Source organism: Onychomys torridus, chromosome 20 (genome assembly GCF_903995425.1).
Source record: "Onychomys torridus chromosome 20, mOncTor1.1, whole genome shotgun sequence".
Taxonomy (NCBI): Eukaryota; Metazoa; Chordata; class Mammalia; order Rodentia; family Cricetidae; genus Onychomys; species Onychomys torridus.
Window position 1 is genome coordinate 19,107,937 of NC_050462.1, and position 22,023 is coordinate 19,129,959.

The 22,023-nt window shown below is 41.8% G+C and overlaps 1 protein-coding gene across 4 annotated transcripts in view; it reads left to right on the top strand.

The window, feature by feature from the left end:
• The window catches only part of Atp2b1 (ATPase plasma membrane Ca2+ transporting 1), a 112,959-nt gene that overhangs the window by 59,279 nt on the left and 31,657 nt on the right, over positions 1 to 22,023 (top strand). For all 4 annotated transcript variants that reach the window (XM_036170178.1, XM_036170177.1, XM_036170179.1 and 1 more), the window contains exons 3-7: positions 6,026 to 6,223; positions 14,811 to 15,065; positions 15,158 to 15,283; positions 18,862 to 19,002; positions 21,651 to 21,689. In XM_036170178.1, coding sequence (XP_036026071.1) covers positions 6,026 to 6,223; positions 14,811 to 15,065; positions 15,158 to 15,283; positions 18,862 to 19,002; positions 21,651 to 21,689 — 759 coding nt within the window. The remainder of the gene's footprint in view (positions 1 to 6,025; positions 6,224 to 14,810; positions 15,066 to 15,157; positions 15,284 to 18,861; positions 19,003 to 21,650; positions 21,690 to 22,023) is intronic.

Genomic DNA, 22,023 nt, shown 5'->3' on the forward strand with positions numbered 1-22,023 from the left:
GTGCCTTTCCTGGAACTCACTTTGGAGACCAGGCTGGCCTCGAACTCTCAGAGATCTGCCTGGCTCTGCCTCCCGAGTGCTGGGATTAAAGGCATGTGCCACCACCGCCCCGCATGTCCTTGGTTTTTTATTGTGCTTCTAAGTTTAGGTTTTAGGTAACAGTATATTGAACTCCTTTTCAAATACTTTCTGTCTACCCAGCTCACTCCTGGAGTTCTTCTTGTTAATAGACGTCGCTCTTCCCCTCCTGTGCTTCCCTAGGCTGTTACGTCTCTGTGATTGCTGCTTCTGGGCAATGCCATTGTTGTATGCCATCTGGGTGCTGGTGGTTCCCATGTCAGCAGTTCCTACCCAGGGATCCTCTCAGCCTCGAAGCCCTGATCCCTCATCCTTTTCCCACGTCCTGTTTAATGAAACTTTCTTTTTTTCTTTTCTGAAATTTTTATCCATGTTGCTACCAAGTTAGAAACTTGAACGCCCAGCCATCACTTTCTTCTTAGTGCTGGGATTAAAGGCGTGTGTGTTTCCCAGGCAAAGGCATGAGATCTCAAGGGCTGGGATTAAAGGTGTGTGCCACCACTTCCTGGCTCTGTTTCTCTCCTAGACTGAGTCAATCTCATGTAGTCCAGGGTGACTTAGAACTCACAGGAATCCAGATGGATCTCTGCCTCCCTCCTGAGTGCTAGGATTCAAAGTGTGTGCCACCACTGCCTGGCCTGTTTAATCTGGTGGCTTGCTCTGTTCTCTGATCAGCAGGCAGATTTTATTAGGGTACACAATATATCACCACAATTAAGTCTTGAGAATTCTAACTCCTAACTTTCTCTTCCCCAACAGTGTCTCCTTCCCTGCTGTCCTCACTTTACCCTGTGGGTGGAATTCTCTGTCTTGTCTTAAGAAAATTCAGCTAAGGTCATAATTGATGCCTCTTCATACACTGTCATTTTTCTACTCTTAAAGCCAAATAGTGTCCCATTGCTTTTGGGATGGCATTTAGAATTTTTGAGTAGACCTATAGCTCTCCTTGGGGTCTGCCCTGCCTGACCCTTCTAAGTTGGTCTCCCCTTTCCCCTTTCTGACTCTTTGTGTTTGAAGCAACCAGTTTTGTTTGGGTTCCGTTTCCCCACATGGATTCCTGTAGTATGGCCTCCACTGCCATCTAATGCGTAATACACTGGGTGTGTCTGGGTGGTTGCTTATTAGTCACCCCTACCAAACTGTGAGTTCTTTAAGGTCAAGAACCAGGGAAAGGCATCCTGCCTGACCCATCTCTTGTATGTTTAGTACCTTTCCACAGTGCCTAGCACACAGTAGCACATGGGAATTGATGTTTAAGTCTGACTTTGGATAGGTGGATCTGTAGTTTGAGGGTAGATGAGGGATCACCTCCTCTTTCAAAACTGAAACAATGAAGAAGGATGTCCATGAACACATTTCCACATACTTTTCTAGTCTGCATCCTTCTCTGCCATGTCGGATAGTTACCCTAACTGCTCCAGCCATCCCACCATCATATACGTGTAGATGTGCAATATATACATCCATAGTCATAGTTCCTAGTTGTACGTGGAATGTATTCTTGATTTTCAGATAAACCCATTCCTCCTTTCGTAAGTTAGAGTCAGCGAGGGAGATGCCGTACTTTCTTGATATAAGTGACTTGATACAATTGGATTTTATTCTCTCTCCATTCAAGTGTAAGATAGTACTGTTGATCGATATTATTTGTCTATCCGATCAATTTTAGGCTATTTTTACTCCCCCACCTTGGGGGATACAGACATGGAAAGTATATAATTCTGAACCTGCCTTCTATGGGTTGTGGCTCTATGTTTTTCTTTGTGAAGTTAACTGTGTAGTTAGATCAGTCCTGTGCTTGACCTTGGCATGGTTGCCACGGTGCTATAATCAGCCACGCTCACAGGACTCAGCAGATTTTTCATTGTATTTATTGATAAGTTATTTCTAATAATTTGTTACCTCTCTCATCTAAAAACCGGGACCAAGCAGTTTCATCACCAACTCCTCTCTTCTGACGACGGCAGCATCTTCCCGATCTGTCAGACTGAAGGTCCCATCCCTTCTCACTTCTTCACTTACTCTAAGAATATCCATGATTTCCTGTGTCATTTCTGTCATCTACTCTGTCTCATTTCCTTTGGTAGATACCTAATATCCGCCAACCATCTTTGAAAACACAGAATACAAATAATACCCACTGTAAGTCACCTTTCACTTGGGGGGGGGGGCGGCAGCGGAAATGCTGGATATTATTTCCACTTGCTTATACCATTGTCTATTCAATTCATTCTCATCAGACTTTTTTCTACACTCTGCTACTGGAAGGTTCTTATCAAGAGCATCATCTTTTGTCAATGAAAGAAAACAGGCAGTTTTCTGCCTTTATCTTACTGAGCCTTCTCACAGCATCTCAGCATCATCTTTTAAACCTTTTTCTCCTGGAAACTTCTCTAGTAGTGCTCGGAAATGCCTCATTCTGTCCTAGGTTGTGTCTTGGTGCATCCTTTCCCCGCTTCCCCTAGTAAACTTCCTTTTCTCCTTCCTGCTTATTCTGGCCTTCAGAAAGCTCTCATGTATGTAGCCAATGCCTCCGGAATCCTTGTATGTGGCTAACTCTCTGGTTCACACTTTGCACAGAAATTCTGAACGTGACCAGCAGTCTGTTTACTGGGTACAGCCACGTGCTTGCTCAAGTCTACAAAACAGAACTACTAACTCCTCCTTCCCTTCCACCAGCCCTGTAGTTCCGCGAGCCTGCCCCATCTTGGTAAATAACCACCATCCACCCACTCACATGCACACACATTAGCTGTGATTTTCAGTTAAACCCACCTGCTTCAGACATGCCATTTAACCACCCCCACTCAAGTCCTTGTACAAGAAAACAAAAATGTTAAAAGTGAGGTCTAGATACATTCTTCATTCTTCTCTCTCCCTTTGATCCCACATCCAGTCATTCCTCATCTTGTCTGATCTCCTTCCAGGGTACCTGGCAGATCCAGTTCCTCCTCTCTGCCTCTGCAGCTAAGACCCAGAATCAAGCACTTTCGCTCTTTTGTACACAGCCTCTTGCCTGGGCTTTTCCCTGGAGCACTCTGACAGGGCAGCGTAAATGACCTCTCTAAATCACACATTAGCAGTCACTCCCCTGCTTGAAAACCTTCCGGTAGTTTCCATCGCGGTTCAAGTGACTAATAGTCTTCCTTCCTAGCCCCCGTGATCCTGGCTCCGCTGCTCTTCATTTTCACCCATTCTTTCTTCTTCCTTGATCACTGGACCTTAGCCACGGTGGTTTGCTCTCTGGCCCCTTCTTGGAACCTTGCTTTGATCTCTGCCTGGCCTTTGCGTCTGTGCTCCTGGAAATACTTTGTTCTGGTCTTCTCATGGTTGGCGCCTCGTCAGTCAGACTCCTTTAGATGGTAGTTGGTTAGAAAGGCCGACATCCTCTGAGAGAATCCTGGTGGCCTTTTAAAAAACCGTCTTCACCTGAGTTACAGGTGTCCTTACATTTCTTAATTTTACCCATTTTGTCTCTCTCCCTTGTGATTTCCACTTGCTGAGTGTCGAACTGGCTCCCAGCTTGCAGAGCAGTGTCTGGAAATAGTTGATGATCAGTAAATAGCCATCTTGGGGCAACTCGCAAAACTCTTCACTTCGTGATGTTAAGATTATTGAATCTGTAATTAAAGATTATGTTCCAAATGGGCTTGAAATGTAGAGTATTCAAATTTGTGGCCTGTCTTCCCTCTACTTAACTTCATAAACTTTACCCTGTAATTTATGGTTTACAAACTTAATGCTCTCTCCTTGTCTTCAAAACATCCTTGTAAGTTATCCCCCCCCCCTTTATCCCCAACCCCCTCTACCCCCCAGGCAAAGTGACACCAGGTTCTTAGGTCTTCCAGTTCCCCAGCACCTTAATTGTTGAGTGTTGTAAGCATATGCTTAACCCACATGATGGGTTTGGTTTGGTTTGGTTTTGGTTTTTTGAGGTGAGGGGGGGCTGCGTTCGAGACAGGGTTTCTCTATGTAACAGCTCTGGCTGTCTTGGAACTCTCTCTGTAGACCAGGCTGGCCTTGAACTCACAGAGCTCCTTCACCTGCCTCTGCCTCCTGAGTGCTGGGATTAAAGATGTATGTGTTCGACCATAGCATGACTGATGTTTAGAAGACCCGGAAATCCTTAGAGCTGTCTCCTTTTCTTTTTGCTTTTTTTTTCCCTCTCTCTTTAACTGTTCAACTTTTCAATATTAACATAAAACATGTTCTGTAACTAATAAAGATAGATTTGACTTACTGTTTCATAATTACAATGGTAATATTTAAACTGATCAAGTGTTAATTATGTGATCAATGGTAATCTCCAGTCAGTATGTGTTAAAAAAAATAGATATTTATACCATTTCTTCCATAGCAGAGACCAGCACAGGGTAGACTAGGACTCGGCCTCTTTCCTCCTGGATGTTGGGGTAACTGAGGCAGGAGACCAGACAAATGACCCAGACTTCCCAGTGTCCAGCGTCGTCATCGTTGTCACTGTAGTCTTCCCTGTCTTTGCTCTGGTGACTCCACCTCCAAGTGTAGAATGCTGGAAGGTTCTGGTTGACGTTGCATCCAGGCCTTTTGAAACTGCGCAGTGTGTCCATGTTAACAGTTGCTGGTGAGGACATTCTCTGGAATCTTCTTCTGGTACATTCAACAAAGCCAGGGACGACTTTGGATCTGTATGTCCATTTCGTGTTGTAGCGATGTAGTCTGGTGTCTCCTCAGCTCTCCGCATGCCTCAGTGTTGAGATGAACCAAAACACTGAAGGCAAGAGCCTTGTGGTAGTGATGCCATCCTTCCCCGTTGTCTATGTTGCCTTTCATAAATGGGCTCCTACCAGGTTTAAAAAAAGGGGGTGGGTGAAATAAGGTCAAATTTGACAATTGAAAGGTACTATTCTGGTTCCTTTGACACCTTCCACATTCTTAAATAAACTAAGGAAAATGAGATCTGTGGAGGGAGGCTGTCTGGTTTCCCTTGGTAAGCAATGTGCACATGGGTGCACTTTTTCATTAGAGAATGCCTTATGTATCTGGGGTTTGGATGGATGAGATTAAATTGGGGAGGGGGTATGTGCTTGACAGGGTCAAGGAAAGGCAAAGCCGTGTTTGTCCAATGCTATTAATCTCCCCTCCCGTCTCTCAGATCCCACGCCTGAACAATGAACCTTCCATCTTGCAGTGCACCTTCTCCCAGCAGCACATGGGAGCTGCAGTTCCCCTTGAGAGGCCACTGTGAGCCTCCTGTTTTCAGACAATGAAAATCATACTAATCTACCCCAAACCGACATTTTAGTAGAGATGCTTTTAGAGATTGTGTGAAAATGAACTCCTTGTTCCTCAGTAAATAAGGATTAGAAAAAAAGGGTTTTGTTGATTTGCTAGCCAGTGTTCAGTACCTAAAGCAAATCTGCCTCATGTGTGTGTGTGTGTGTGTGTGTGTGTGTGTGTGTGTGTGTGTTTATTTGTATTTTTTTTTTTTTTTTACAGAAATGTTCCCATTTTAGAAGGAAAGCAGTCCTGAAAACCAGAGAAGCATTTCATTTTAACATTAAAAAAGAAAAGATCGTCGTAGTAGGTTCTGGTGTCTTGGTGTCTATAAGAAGCATGGTCAAAATAAATAACTAAGAAAGTGAAAGTGAATTTTAAAGCTATTAAAAAGGGTTGTTTTTTTTTTTTTCTTTTCTTTCCTTTTTCTGTTTGGTTGGTTTGGTTTGTTTTATTGCAGTGGTGGGCATCAAACCCAGGGTCTTCCATATGCTCCACGAGCTCTGCCACTGAACGTTGTCCCAGCCCACGAGCCACTCCTGTTAGCCACTTAGGATGTGCACTTGGAGTCACGCTCCGTGTGTCCCTCACTGACTTCGTAAGGCCCTGTGAGTCAAGTCTAGAGGGTCACACATGAATGTGCTCTGAACGAAGCAGTCAGACTTCACCAACATTTGTTTCTTTTCGTCAGGTTTAAGTGGAAATCCTGCAGATTTGGAAAGAAGAGAAGCCGTGTTTGGAAAGAACTTTATACCTCCTAAGAAGCCAAAAACCTTTCTTCAGTTAGTATGGGAAGCATTACAAGATGTCACTTTAATTATACTAGAAATTGCAGCCATAGTCTCATTGGGCCTTTCTTTTTATCAACCTCCGGAAGGGGATACTGCACGTAAGTAAATGGGGTGGGATTCTAGTTCACCATATTTGCCTAATTTGTGATAATAGTAATAGTAAAAGTCAATAGTAAATATTGACTGTTGTGTGCTAGGCCCTGTTCTAAGCACTTCAAATGATTTTCACAGTAACTGGTGAGTTCCAATGTTGCCTGCATCATATAAGGAGTCATAGTTTAATTGTTCTTCCATGCATGCGTACTGTTTACATAGTTATACATCTGGGCACTGTACATGTATGATACAGCCTGCTGTCGAGGGTACAAGTTTTTAAATTTTGATTTTGTGTTATATGGAAATACACACAGGTTTAGTACAGTGCTTGAGACCAAGGTGTTATTTATCCCTTATACTGCAATGCATGAGACCAAGGTGTTCTATGTCATGTCTTTGGACTGGGGAGTATTTGCAAAATATATACAAAGTGAAATTCTTGAAGAAAGGGCCTAAATGCCACATGTATTTATGACTCAGATACACATACCTGAAGGTATTTTATACAAAATGTTAAAGAATTACCTGCACAATTTCCTAGCTAGAGTTTTCCACTGTGGCATTGTGTCTGTGCTCAAAAGGTTTCAGATATTTGAGTGTTTTGGATTTTGGGGGATTGAGTCTGGGGAACACTGTGACCATGAGGAGGTGAAGCATAGAAGAGGCAGATGGGCTTTAGTGTCTGTCCAATGATTTTGTTGTGCTCTTTCTATGCTTCTCATTTATTCCTCCAATTTCTTCTTTGCCTTTTAAAAGGCTTTATCATAATGAATGTTACCGTTACTGTACTCTGTATACTGGAGAATCTAGCCTGGATTTGGGATATTCAAGTCATCCTCTGTTTTATATCAAAGGACTTTTTTGCGAGAAGCTTCATTCTTATGTCTTCTACACTATGAAGAGTTTAAAATAATAATAATAATAATAATAATAATAATAATAATAAAAGCCAGCTCTAGAGTTTGGCTAGCTAGGTAAAATAGAAAGAATTGCACAAACATGTACCCAGGACTTGTGTGAACACTTGTTTCTCACTGATTTTTTATAAGGAAGTCGGTCACAGACTATACCCATTTATTTTAAATAGTGTAGAACAGAGCTTCTGAGCATCAATCGGTACTGCTAAAATTTGATCAAAAACAGTGCTCATTGTTCACTGGACCATTCTTCCAGTTAAGGCACCAAAAATGCATCCAGGTTTTGTAACCTGTCTCACAGGGACAGAATATTGTCCCTGGGTCAAAATCACTGGTACAGGTAAGAAGATGTTTTGGTAATATATTTGTCAGTAATTAGGCAAAGACAAAACAGATTTTTATTTAAGCAAATAGTGTGTGGTTTGTTTTGTTTGTGGAAAAGTAGAGGAAGACAAAGTAATCAGAAGGAAATAATAACTTACTGGAAAATACCACTTTCTACATAGTACTCAGAATCCCTTCCAGATTCTAAAAAGTCCATATATACCCATGTGTAGTCATCTATTTGAATGTGTGCATACTTTTTGCAAGTCTTAAAATGTACAACTGAATTTTTCAGTTTTGCATTACCCAACTTTCATTATATTGAAAATTGATATTCTAGATTTTAGTTAACAACTTAATACAAAAAGATTTTTACTAACAGTTTACAGTTTTTCCCAAGACTGTAAGGAAAAAAATTTTTTTTGTATGTGTGAGGTTTATTCTGAGCAAAGTCTAGGGCAGGTCTTCCTGGCATCCAACCTACCTCCTTTATAGGATGTAAAGAAGAGAAATTTCCTCAGATTTGTTAGAGATTCTGCTAATTGCATACCTCTGAGATGATAATTTAGTTATCCTAAAGCCTGCTAAGATTTAGGATCTGGTAGAACCTGTCGATGAAACCTAGGTTTTTGTCCCATGATAGAAAGTTATTTAGTGGTTGTACTTTATTCTATTTTTTTAAGAGTTGTATATGTACTACCCACTGCTTATATCCAATACTTCTTCACATCTAAATGAAGTATCTTTAAGAAAGTCCATTATTTGTGAATCTTCTTTTAAAAAGTCTGTGTTAACGACATGTCTTACTAATAAATACTGTTTGGAAATGAAATACATCCTGTGCCACCTTTATAATTCTTTTTTTTTTTTTTTTAATTGGTTTTTCGAGACAGAGTTTCTCTGTAGGTTTGGAGCCTGTCCTGGACTAGCTCTGTAGCCCAGGCTGGCCTCGAACTCACAGAGATCCACCTGCCTCTGCCTCCCGAGTGCTGGGATTACAGGCATGCGCCACCACCGCCCAGCCTACCTTTATAATTCTTGAGTCACTAGTATCTGCATGTCAATGATTCTCCAACTTTTGGCCTCGGGGGCCCTTTATACTTGGTCTTGAGGACTCCCAAGAGCTTTTGATTATGTGAGTTAGGCTATAGATTTTCCTTCCCCGTATGCTAACTGAAAGTGGAAACATTTAAAAGTATGAATCAACTTGATCGTAGTAATTATTTCTCAGGGTCTGTATGAATCAAATGGTTACATTAGGGCAAAGGAGATGGCTCAGTTAGTAATAAAGTACTTGCTGCCCGGACATAAGGACTTACGTATGGATCCTCTGCATCCATGTAAGAGGAAGGCACACTCTTAGAAGACAAGACAGACTGCTTCCTGGAGCTTGTGGGTCAGCCAGCCAAGCAGAATCAGTGAGCTCCAAGTTCAGTGAAAGACACTGTCGAAGAAAGTTAGGGGGTGAATGATTGAGGAGGACAGCTGGCCTGCACATACCATGCACATAAGCAAATATGCATGCACACATAAAAATATTTCATTGCCTTAAATTTAGCCTTGTGGTTTTGTTTTGTTTTTTTATTCTTAGTAAAGCGGAAATATTAATGAAACTTAGAATATAAGCCTACTGCAAAGTGGTAACCTTCTTAGGGGAAGTCATTATCACCCACCGTCTCTACGTAAATAATTTTGAATGCAGTAATGAAAGGAACAGTGGAACTTTGTAAACATAGTCTTGCCGTGTAGCTCAGACTGGTCTCAAGCTTCTCTTCTTCCCTCTTCCCCCTCCCAGTGCTGGGATCACAGACACAGGCGGCCACACTCACCGGCCTTTTCCTGTTTTAGCGTGTCTTTTATTCCTAGCTTAAAGAGAGCCGAGATCCCATGTCTGTGTCTGTATTCAGTGTGTCACAGCCCAGGGAATATGATCCTTGATCAAATAATTTTTAGAGGATTCTTAAATGAAGACTTTCTAAATGAAATAGTTGCCTTGAGGTAGATGTAGGCGGAGTGTAGGCCTCACACCTCTTGTTTGAATGTATTTCCAGGGGAACACTTTTGGTAAAGTGTGTTTATAGTAAGAATGAGAGCGTTACACTTTTTACACCTTTGATCTTGGATTTCCTTTCTTTGCCCCTATAGCTTCTAAAAAGTTTGCTGTGGTCACCAGCCGCAAACTGTCTTAGTTTCTAGGGATACTGTACTACTCTATTCAAAGATCATGTGGTCTTGGGTAATGTGGAGTGGAGCTGTATATGAGATGAAGTGTGCCATTGTTTCATGTTTTCTTTGCTATCCTCAGTAATTTAGTGATAAATATGTGTTTCACTTAAAACTGATAATTACATAATTGCTTCACAATTCCTTCTTCTTAACTTTTATTATATTGTCTTTAATCTTATGGTTACCCTTTTAGGAAAAATTTTAACCCATACCTCTGAGTGGTAAATTTAATTATATGTATTTGCAACTGTATCTTTATAATATATAGTTTCAAAAGTAGAAATTGGAAGAAGAAATGAATAAAACTTAAATTTTTATTGTGTTTCTTGTACAATAGTAGCTGTAAGACTTCATGAACTTAATTTTGGCCTGTATTTATTTCCATAATTTTACTAGGGGTTCTATAGTGGAAAAACACACTTACCAAGTCCATATTGGTTCTTGGTCCTTTCTTTCAACTACACAGAAGCTTTGTTGAAATAATACTATCTCCTAGTCTTTTATGCTTTTAATAAATGAAATGAAAACTCACGCAGGTGCTTCATTTGGATGATTTTTCTAGCTCATTTCCAGGTTGCTGAAAGTATTCAACATGGTATTTTGACCTTTGCCTCAGGGTTTCCATTGCTGTGAAGAGACACCATGACCACGGCAACTCTTCGAAAGGGAAACCTTTAATTGGGGTGGCTTGCTTACGGTTCATAGCTTCACTCCGTCATCATCATGGTGGGACATGATGGCGTGCAGGCAGACATGGTGCTGGAGAAAGAGCTAAGAGTCCTACATCTTGACCCAAAGGCAACAGGAAGTGAACTGAGACAGTGGGCGTGGCTTGAGCATATATGAGACCTCAAAGCCCACTTTCATGGTGACATACTTCCTTCAATAATGCCATACCTGCCCCAACAAAGCCACACCTCCTAATAGTGGCACTCCTTATGAGTTTATGGGGGCCATTACATTCTAACTATCAGAACCTTTATGTGTTCTTGAATCCAGACTTGATAGAATTCAGAGAGTTCGTCTCTTACCTTTGATGTGTGGGATATCTTTACATGCATAAATCATAAAGTCATTCAGTTGGTTACTGTACCTAATGACGTGATCATTTCTTCAGCCTAGAAATAATGAAAATACAAGTCCTGATAACTGAATTGGGGCAGGGTCAGCACAGCACTGAGTGGACCATTGTCTTCTACTTCGTCTTACAAAAGTGCTTTGTGCCCACTGATCCTGAGTTCTGCTAGCTTTCAAAATAGCTTTTGTGGCACTTAGCTTCATCTCAGGTGGATCTTCTGTTTGTCCTCCCTTCCTTGACCATTTCACATGTTCCTCTCCAAGACTGATCATTGCCCAGTAACCTCACACTCCAGATTCTTTCTCTGGTCCCTGCACACTTCTGGAATATGCTTTTCATTTCTGCAATTGCTCATTCACTCATTGTGTTTTCAGTATTCATTCTTCTCAGCTTGTCCAGCCAGTAGCTTCAGTTCCGCTCAGAGAGTATAATTGTGTGTAATATTCGAAAGAATGTATCCTTTGCAGTGGATTTGTACATACCCAAAGCAAAGTTGTAAGAAAGGGTATTGCCGGTGGCAGCGCTGTATGTAGCACACACGTCTGTAATCTCAGTGCCAGGGAGACTGAGCAGGAAGATGGAGAGCTTGAAGCCTACATGGGCTGTATAGCCGAAACAGTCGGAAGAAAAGCGAAATTCAGACTCCCTGCATCTGTAGCTTATCATGGTCCGCTGAGTCAGTTTTAGACTTGAGTAGAAGCCCCGAAAGAACAAGGACCAGGTCCATTATCTTTCTCTGGTTTTAGGGGCTTGAGGAGTCAAATCCCATCCTTTTCTGACTGCTTTTCTGCTTTTCAGCGATTATTACTGACCTCGGTCTCTCACTGGAATTCTCTTCCCTTCCATCTGTATGCTGGTGGTCGCCGGTGACCATCTGACGTGTTGTGGGCTTCTTAGCGCGGCTTTCTTGGCCCATCCAACCTCTCTTTATTTTGTAACATACAACCATGTTTTATTTTTTTTAATGAACTTATGGATACTTGATGTTTTACCTGAAACTCTGTATTTCATTCCTACCTCCCTACCTTGGCATCTGCCACCCACAGTAGGTTCCTGTGGTGGAACAAACAACTAGCAGTTGGCTTAACTCTGCATACTGCAGAAGCCAAACTGACCACACTGTAGTAAAACTGAGAATGAGGCCGGGCGGTGGTGGCGCCTGCCTTTAATCCCAGCACTCGGGAGGCAGAGCCAGGTGGATCTCTGTGAGTTCGATGCCACCCAGGGCTACAGAGTGAGTTCCAGGAAAGCTAAACAGGCAAACCCTGTCTCGAAAAACCAAAAACAACAAAAAACAACTGAGAATGATTTGTGGAATATATATCATCTTTAACTTGTTACTTATATCTTGTCTGCCATCTGTAATAATAGCAGGTGGTCTCTTCTGCTGAACAGCCACATTTAAAATGCAAAGGAACGTCTCTTAAGGGAAACTGCACAGGGTTACTCTAATGAACACAAATGATAACCAACTGAAACAGCTTTACTGCTGGTACAGAGGAAGTTTCAGTGATCCTGGGTAGACGATCATGCCAGCCGGCCATAGCATCCCTGTCAGCCAACGTGTAATCCAGAGCATGGCCCCAATTCTCAATTCTTTGAGGGCTCAGAAAAGTCAGGAAGCTGCAGAGGAAAACATCGCAGCTTGCTGAGGTTGGTCCATGAGGCTTCAATGAAGGGCCCCCTCTCCATTAATCACAGCCTGAGGTTCAAGTGCTGATGCAGAAGCGGAAACACATCATCCAGAAGATGTAACTGACAGCATTGATGAGAGTAATACATGAAACACTTTTCAGTGTGAATGAAACAGCCTGGTGTTGAAAGAAAATGCCATTGAAGACTGGCAACCAGAGAAGATTTCAGGGCCCGGCCTCCAAGGGCAGGCTCATTCTTGTTAAAGGTTAATGCAGTTAGTCCCCAGAAATCTTTCCACTCTGCCTCTGCTCTGTAAATGGGATAGCAAAGCCTGGCTCACCGTGTGTCTGTTCTAACATGGTTTACAGTCTTTTAAGCCCACTACTGAGGTTTCCTGTGCTAACCGTTTTATATACCCATGAAAGTGAGCCGTGCATATCACAGCAATACTTCACCACAACACGAAAAACGAGCTGCGCACAGGTCATGCAGATGATCATTGACAGTTTGTAGCAATAAAGTGATTTATAAATAGGGAACATACATCTTTAGATTATACATACTTGAAACACTGTGACTATATATTTGAAGTACCTCTAGATTATATATTCATATAATAAAAATTCTGTTACTCCGTAACAATGCACCTGTTCAGCCAAGAGCTCCAATGATGGGTGTGTGGTGAAATGAATGTCTTGGCATCTGCTTGCACATCATCTACTCTACAGCCTATGGACTCACAAGTAATGATTGTCCTTTGGGTATCTTTATTTAAGAAATACATTTCCTAAGGCTATGGATATTGTAGGTAATTTGACAAAGGAAATGTGAATTGAGAACCTAAGGAAAGCATTCGCCAGCCAAGATGGGAAGAACATCCTGGTTCCTGAAGGAAAAGCATCGGCATTAACTGAGATTTGAAGACATTGATTCCACCTTCATGGATGACTCCGAGGGGTCCTTGACCACAGTAGAGGAAGTCACAGGGTGGACTGCAGCTAACTTCTGGTACCAGCCTGCAGATGTGACTGAGTTATTGCTCCTACGTGAGCAAAGAAAATGGCATCTTTCTTTGTAATTAAATATAATTTATTTTTATTTTATTTGCATTGGTGTTTTGCTGCATGCATATAGAATGTATGAGGGTGTCAGATCTTGGAGTGACAGACAGTTGTGAGCTGCCATGTGAGTGCTGGGACTTGAACCCAGGTCCTCTGGAAAAGCAGTCAGTGCTCTTAACCAGAAAATGGCTTCAACAGACTTAACCAATCAGTGCTCTCCAGCCCCAGAAAATGGCATCTTGAGGTGGAATTGGCTTGTGGATTTAGAATATTGTGTGTATCTAGTGATAAAATATGAGAAAATTGATTTCAGCTTCGAAAGTGACTCTTATACTGTTGATAAAATGGTACCAAACTGCCTTAAATGCTCCAGGAAACTCTTGCAAAAAACTCGTCTTACATGGCAAGCCTGATCTTTGGTTTGTTTTTGTTTGTTTGTTTGTTTGTTTTTAACTTACCATTTTTTATTTTTTATTTTATTCGGGAGGATGATAAATAATTAACATCCTTTCTTTTCCCTCCCTCTAGACCCTTCCACTTCCATACAGCCCTCCTTGTTCTCTTTCAAACTCATGGCCTCTTTTTTCATTAATTGTTACATGCATATGTGTATATACGTATACATTCCTAGATACAACCTTTAATTCCAGCACCAGGAAGGCAGAGACGGAGACAAGGGATCTCTGTGATTCGGGCTCAGTCAGTTCCAGGTCAGCCAGAGCTACACACAGAGACCTTTTAAAATAAAATAAAATAAAATAATAAAAAGGTATTAGTCATCCTGTCTTCTTCATGGAATTTGCTGCTTTATATCCTTTCTTTCAGCAACCACTAACTACCCTAATCAGTCAGCAGTCACCATCAATATCAGAGCAGCACTCACCACCACCAAAAACTTAGGAGTTGCTGCAGACTCAGATCATCATTGGCAGGTTCAGCAACAAAATTGTGTATACTTATGGTGTGTACATTTTTTAGACTTCGTGCTTTTGCAGCCTGTCTAGACTATAGTATGGACATAGCTGAAAAGCATGAGAAAGCTGGAAATTTGTGTAAGTTGAAATACTGACGTCATTGGGTCTGCCTGGAATGAAACACTATATCACAGAGGTATGCCTGTAACTTCCCTGCAGGCTGGTGCTTGGCCCTCCCCACAGTTTTACTTCTCCACTCTTTACTGGCACCCTCTCGAAGGCTGGGAACTGGGAAATTGACAGAGCGAGACTCTTAACCTTGGTAGAAGGATTAGGTTCAGTGGCGCTCAAAGCTCTGCATAAAATTGATAAAGTAAAAAACTGGAAATATTCACTCCGTCTTTATAATCGTCATTTTATTTCTTTTCAAATAGTTTGTGGAGAAGTTTCTGTCGGGGAAGAAGAAGGCGAAGGTGAAACCGGATGGATTGAAGGAGCCGCAATCCTCTTGTCAGTCGTGTGTGTGGTGTTGGTGACAGCTTTCAATGACTGGAGTAAGGAGAAGCAGTTCCGAGGTTTGCAAAGTCGGATAGAACAGGAACAAAAGTTCACGGTCATCAGGGGCGGTCAGGTCATCCAGATACCTGTAGCTGACATTACAGTTGGAGACATCGCCCAAGTGAAGTACGGTAAGCCAAGCAGGGCACTGCGCCCACCTGTAGGGTTCAAGGCTGTCCTGAACTTGGGCACAGTTGAGCATATCACTGCCCTTCTGTTTCAGGCGATCTCCTCCCGGCTGATGGCATACTGATTCAAGGCAATGACCTGAAAATTGATGAAAGTTCGTTGACTGGTGAATCTGATCATGTTAAGAAGTCTCTAGATAAGGATCCCTTGCTTCTTTCGGGTAGGAACTTATAAACTTTGAATATTTTACTAAAAGCCCAGAAAGCACTAATCTTAGAATCCACGAAGATTTTTATGAAGTGACAGCTGTATTGCAGGCCTTGGAATACAGCGCTGTATTTCTTAATTGGGATAGAACCCAAAAGGTGAAGAAATATGGAAGATGGTGCTAGTGATAAAACTCAAATGTAAGCCTAATGGTATCTGTTAAACTCCTTCTGTATCACATTTATTCTTGTGGCTTATTACAGTCCAATACTAAAGAATGACTGCAGATTTAAAACAAAAAAAAATGTGCTTCAAAGAACTAGTTAGTTTTGTTTTACATAAAAGCTAGTTTATATATCACCTACCTCACTGAACTGTTTGTCTGAAGTGGAAATGGTTTATGTCAGGTAACATGAGTAACTGACTGCAATCATGCTGGAGTGGCATTCCCAGGTACCAGTCAGGAGTGAGTTTGAGTTTCCATGTCAGAGGGACAGAGCTGGAGGACCTGCACAGGCGAGGGAACTGTTGGAAAGGAAGAGGTAGATGTCTGCTTAGGACACGCGTGGTCATATATTGTAGCTGGAGTTCTCTCCAGTCCCTCCCGGCAGCCACTCAGACTCAAATAAACACACAGATGCTTATATTATTTAAACTGTTTGGCCTAATGGCTCAGGCTTCTTGCTATCTAGTTCCTATATCTTAAATTAACCCCAGTTCTATAAATCTACACCTTGCCACGTGGCTCGTGGCTTACCGGTGCTTTACATCCTGCTCCCCATGGTGGTGGCTGGCAGTATCTCCCTGATTCAGCCTTCCTGTTCCCAGAATTCTTTCTCCTCTGTCTTTATCCCGCCTATACTTCCTGCCTGGTTACTGGCCAATCGGCACTTTATTTATTAACCAATCAGAGAAACACATTCACAGCATAGAGAACATCCCACAGCACTATATAGGAGTAATAACATAAACTAAGGTTATTTGGGATTGAAATGGAAGGGACAGTGAAAAAAGTACAAGGTGCCTTCTCAGATACTAAACGAGAAGAAACCAGAATGCCAGATTGTCTGTAAAAGTTTGCTCACTTTTAAAATTTAAATTTCTGAGATTCCCTACTTTTAAAGTATTCTTTAAAACATTTATGAAATTATTTGTCAGAACTGTATTGTTAGATTAAATTTTAATTGAGGTACTTGGGCCATCTAGTATCATCAATTGTTCATGGAATGCTAGTGTCTGTAAATTGAAGATTCCTGCCAATTTGATATTTAATGACTATTAAATAATTTAGCAGCAGTATTTTTTTCAGGCCTTGGTTAGCTTTCTATTTTAATAAATTGAACACGGCTTTTTTGAACCGAAGTCAAACTTTTATAATACCTACAGAAGTTAAGTTATACTCACAACTTCAAACCAGAACCTAAAATTAACCATTATCTTTATAAAGTCTTTAATGACGATGAAAAGGCTTTCTGCAAAATAAATAAATAGTAATCAAGAGTAACTATGCATTCACTTATGAAAAGAGTGGGTGTCGGTCATAACATAGGAATGCCATGTCAAAACATGGAGATTTGTATGCTGTTTGTCAGAATCCTAGGCCATTAGAGTGCTGATCCTTTGAGTGTTTATGTTGATGTACTTAAAATACATGCTGAGGATGCATTTCATCGATGTAGAAGGATAATAATGTCTGTAAATAATGTGTACTCACTTTATTACTGCTGTGCCATGTTTCTAAGAAACTAAAATCAGTGTTAACCAGGTAAGACCCATAGTCTTTCCAAGGGGACAGGAGGTATTCCCAGTTCTAATCTTATCATCGTAGACTCACTGGCTAGTACATTGGTGAACAGAGATGGCCTTGTGGTGCCTTTTAGTTAGTATGTATGCTTCATGGACTTTTACATGTATGTCGTGCATGTTCATTTACCTAGTGCTTAGCTGTTTCAGCCTGGTCCCTTTAACTAAGCTTTGGTCCTCTGACAAAGATGACTGGTAAACTTTACATACACTCCCTTTCCTAACATGCCAAGATACCAAAAGAACTCTATAAATTTTCCATGTTCAAGAAAAGACTGAAATAACTTTGTACAGTCCCTTATCACAGTACGGGTGGGAAAGTTTCTCTGCATTTATTTCCCTGTTCCAAAAATGTACTAAAAACCATGACATGCATTTATTTTTAAATTTACTCTCATGGTGCCATCTCTCACTGCTGTTCTTGGCTTCTTAAATTTAGATTTTTAAAAGCAGTGTTGGGTTAGTGGTGGGATAGGACCTGAACAGAAACTGTTTACTTTTCCTGAGCGCATTCACTGTTAACATTTGAGCAGACTTGGACTAAGGAAAAACAGAGCAGAAAAACTGAAATCTGAAGAAAGCCAGAATTGTTCAAAGAAATTGTCTTTTATACGTATTTAGTAAATATTATCCTTCTAAATGTCATGTGTTTGCCTTTTATTTTCACTGACAGCGAATGCAGTAATCAGTAAAACACTAAGATTTCGGGGTTTGTTCGTTCTCTATGCAAGAAAAGAATCAGAGACCTCAAAAGTTCACTTTGGATAAGTTACCCAATAGTTTGTAGCCAAATGTGGATCCCAGTGACTGGAGTAGGCACATGAGCTTTACAGTCTTAGTGAGCAAATAACCCTTGAGCACTGTGTGTGTACGTGTTCTGAAACTGGAGAACAGAAAGGAAATTGGTGGCTGTAAGTCTCCATTATCTTCTGACAGAGCTACATTGACTCTTTGCCTTGTTGGTGATAACTGTGTAACTTTAGGCAAATTTCTAGAAAACAATAATAATGATGCTTGTCAACTTGCAAGGTTGTTACGAAGGACATGGTCTGAATTCAGTGTTCCCGTCTGTGTTCCTAGCTGTCTGCACTGGAATTTCATGGTAGCGTTGCAGAAGATTGAGAAGGCTGGTTGGTCTCAAACAAAGATGCTGGGCCCAATCCAGTGGGCAGTGTATAGAGGCAGAATTTATTGGACCCTAAGAGGGATGTTAAGTCACACTGTAGAAATAGTAAACACCATGATAAACTAGAGAGTCAGAAAAACTAGTTAGGGAGCTTGGCAGTAACCTTGGCAAGCTGAGCCAGAAGTCTGTATGAGAGGTTTGGGGGTTGAGTATGGGGTCATGTTTGTGCTGTGGAATTATTGGTCATAAGTATATTTAGGTTTGAATGATATATTTTTTAAATGCTACTCCTCATGCCCTTATATGCTTATGTTATAGCTAACACTGACTTCATTGATTACTCTCACATTCCAAGCAAGGTGCTGATTTTTCACTTATAGGCTTTTTTGGAGAAATATAAATTGTATTACATTTTATGAAATATGGGTACTATAATCTGTATTTTACACAATGAATTGATACATTGTCATTTTTGCGGTTGCCTCTTGGTGATAAAAGTTTGAACTCCTATGTGACTGACTTCAGATTGCTCAATCTTTAAGCATAAGAGTGAAGATTCAGTATGTTAGTCTGCTTTATTAAAAACAGTGTTACTGAGATTTGAAATTGGGTAGTTGGAGGGAAACCTGTTATAATTTTTACAAAGTTCTCTGTTGTTATAGGTACTCATGTCATGGAAGGTTCTGGGAGAATGGTAGTTACAGCTGTAGGTGTGAATTCTCAAACTGGAATTATCTTTACCTTGCTGGGAGCTGGCGGCGAAGAAGAGGAAAAGAAAGACGAGAAGAAAAAAGAAAAGAAAAGTAGGTCTAGCAGACTGCTGTTGTAAGAATTGGGGTTTGGAGATACCGGCAACTGGGAATCTTAAAAACTGGTACAGAGATAGATTTCTCTCATGAGACTGTGCTTTGAAAATGGCTGTAAAATGTTAATTACCTGATACACTTGCAAGGAACAGAATTAAAGGAGAGGGCATTTCTTGCCAGGGTCCATCAGCCCCGTCTACCACAGGAAGAGACGGGTCAGCATATACATAGTGCTTCAGGTTGGGCTGTCTCCTGTCTGGTCGTTGGGTCGCTAAATGAATTCGGCTCTCCCTTCCTGATTGGCTTTTTCTTCTCCCTCGCTGCCCGTTTTTCTCTTCAGCCACTTGCCTCTTGCCCTTGCTTGGTTTTTAATCTTCATATGTTCGTCTTTCTTGTGTCCCATTCTGTACGTACATGGTGGAATGTTTGGACGTGCTCACTGGGGCTGCCCCTGGACACTTTATGCTTGTCTCGTCAGACTGACCCCATTGTTCGATGTCAAGATCTCTCATTTTGACTCTGCCACCTACCCCCACCCCAGGAGCTCCATCAGCAGACTTTGATAGCATATCACTTATTCACAGAGATCTTAGTGTGCACCGGAGCACACAGGGGACATCTCAGAATGTAGGTTCAGGGCGTGCCGCTTTAGATGCCCACTGCGCCGTCCATCTCACTCCAAAGGACCTTTCAGGACTCTTTCCCCGTTGCCTTGGCAGCGGTTAACCATCTGTAACCATTTGGATTTATTTCTCCTGTAGGATGTAAGCCTGTATTTCGCTTTTTGTTTGTTTGTTTTTTGTTTTTGGGTTTGTTTTTTTTTTTTTTCAGAGCTGAGGATCGAACCCAGGGCCTTGGGCTTGCTAGGCAAGCGCTCTACCACTGAGCTAAATCCCCAACCCCATCATCTGAGTCTTTTAAGATCTTCTAAAATAAATGTCTGGCTAAAATTTTGGCTTGCTATACTGTGTCAATTGTTTTTAATCTGTTGCTTTTTTGGGAGTTCGTTGTTATGGTTTATGATGCTGGGCATGGAACCCAGAGTCAGCCCCACAGTTGAGGAGGTGCATGATTGCTTGGGCTGTTTTTAAAGCAGGGTCTCACATTCTGCCTCAGGCTAGTCTTGAATTCAGTGGATAGCCCAGGGTGGCTTGAACTTGAGGTAGTCATCCTCCTTGACAGTACTGGTAGTAGAGGTGTGAACCCTGACCCCTGGCTCGCGTCAGAGCTTCTGATAGTTTCATGGGTTGTTGGTTCTTTTTGCATTCATCTTTTCATATGAAGTTCTTATTTCAAGCAAAATATATGTGAATATTTCTTTAGGTTGAGATTGTAGCTCCGTGCTAGAGACCATAATGGCACACTCGGTCTCTGTTTATTTCCTAACACCAGGGGTGGGGGCAGGTAGAAAGTGGTGGCCGAAGTTGAGGGTGGCTAGCCCCATGTTCTAGATCTCTCCACTTCAGGACCCCAGGCGGCCCTTGACAAGCCACAAGGTAGCAGCGCTTACTGAATGCTTTGCATACTCCCATCCTCATCTACCTTCATTCTTCCTGTTAGGAAAATGAACCACATGGCGGTCGTGGAACCTGATCGGATAGCACGTGTCCGATCAAACTCTCCACTCTTCTCTGTCCCCAGACATCATTGAATCCTAAGGGGGGGCGGGGGGGGGGTGAGAGTGTGCTGATGACTGCTGTTACTGACCTCCAGTGACTTTTCTATTAAGCCCTGTCCGCCAAGGTCTTCCCCAGCTGTTTGGAATAGCCCCAGGAATTAACATCAGAATCATTGTCTGGTTTTACTTTTCACTTTTCGCCTCCTTCCCCTTACCTCTTCTCCTAGTCTCTTGACTACTTTGTCCTAATCAAACACAGCCCGGGCTAATCTGTCTCCGCGCCCTGTCCGTTGGCTTGCCAGCCTACTGTCCGGTTTTCTGGTCTCCAAACCCGAGCTTGTTGAAAATAACTAGGTGGTGTTCTCTTACCATCACCCCATCATCTATCCCAAGCTCCTGTTCTTCCCTGACATACTCGTTCCAGGTTTCCCAGCTTGAAGATGCTCTTCTTGATAGTGCAGTTGGAAAGAGACAGGCTGGTTTGCTTGTTCCAAACAGTAGACCTGTCCCGTCCTTGGTTATTGCTTCACGTGTACCGTCTCTCTGTGGTCCGTGAATCTAAGCTAATTTAGGGGTTACTGTGACTGTCACTCATCCTGGCTTGTTAATGCTCTGGCTTTCCTCACTTGCTTCCCCGCTCTCACATCCTCTCCTGTATGCCTGTTTTCTTTTTATAGCATCTCCCCCCACCCCCCCTCTATCCTCTCCTCTCCTGCTTTCTCAGGGTCAGGTCTGTATTTAGCTTGTCAATCTCTTGTACCATATTCGGGCTTATTATAACTTATAAAAGAATAAAGCCTTATGTAGAAGTACTGTATGCATGCCCTAAATTATTTTGGAGTGTTCTCCCATGGTAAGCTGTAGGGAAGTGATTGACGCGAGTTCAGCAAGCTGGTGCTTTGTGTGTGTATACCTGTACACCATTGTGTAACAATTCTCTTATAGAAATGTGAACTGCCTCTGCATAATTTAGCATGGCCGTATTCATTTCTTTTGGAAAGCTTTCATTCCCGTTTTGTTCCTACAGATAAGAAACAAGATGGAGCTATTGAGAATCGCAACAAAGGTAAATTGAGGAAGATTAAAAAGTACAGTTAGCTTGTTTTTGTTCTCTCCAAAAATAGATCTGCTGTGTACTATGTTTAGCCAAAGTTAGGGTACATGTGGCGGGGAACATCAACAGTGTTGACTTGGATTCCCCTCTCTTGCCATTGCTGTAGTCATGCTGTCTACAGTGTGAAGAGGCTCTTAATTATGATCCGTGCTGCTGTGCTGAGGTAGCTTGCCACAGGAGTGTTTCAATGCTCTGTGACATACCCGAAATGTTAGCACCTAGTTGGTAGACAGTGCCTAAGAATCCATAGGGTCCAAATTACATTTAAAAGTCTATAAACGTATGC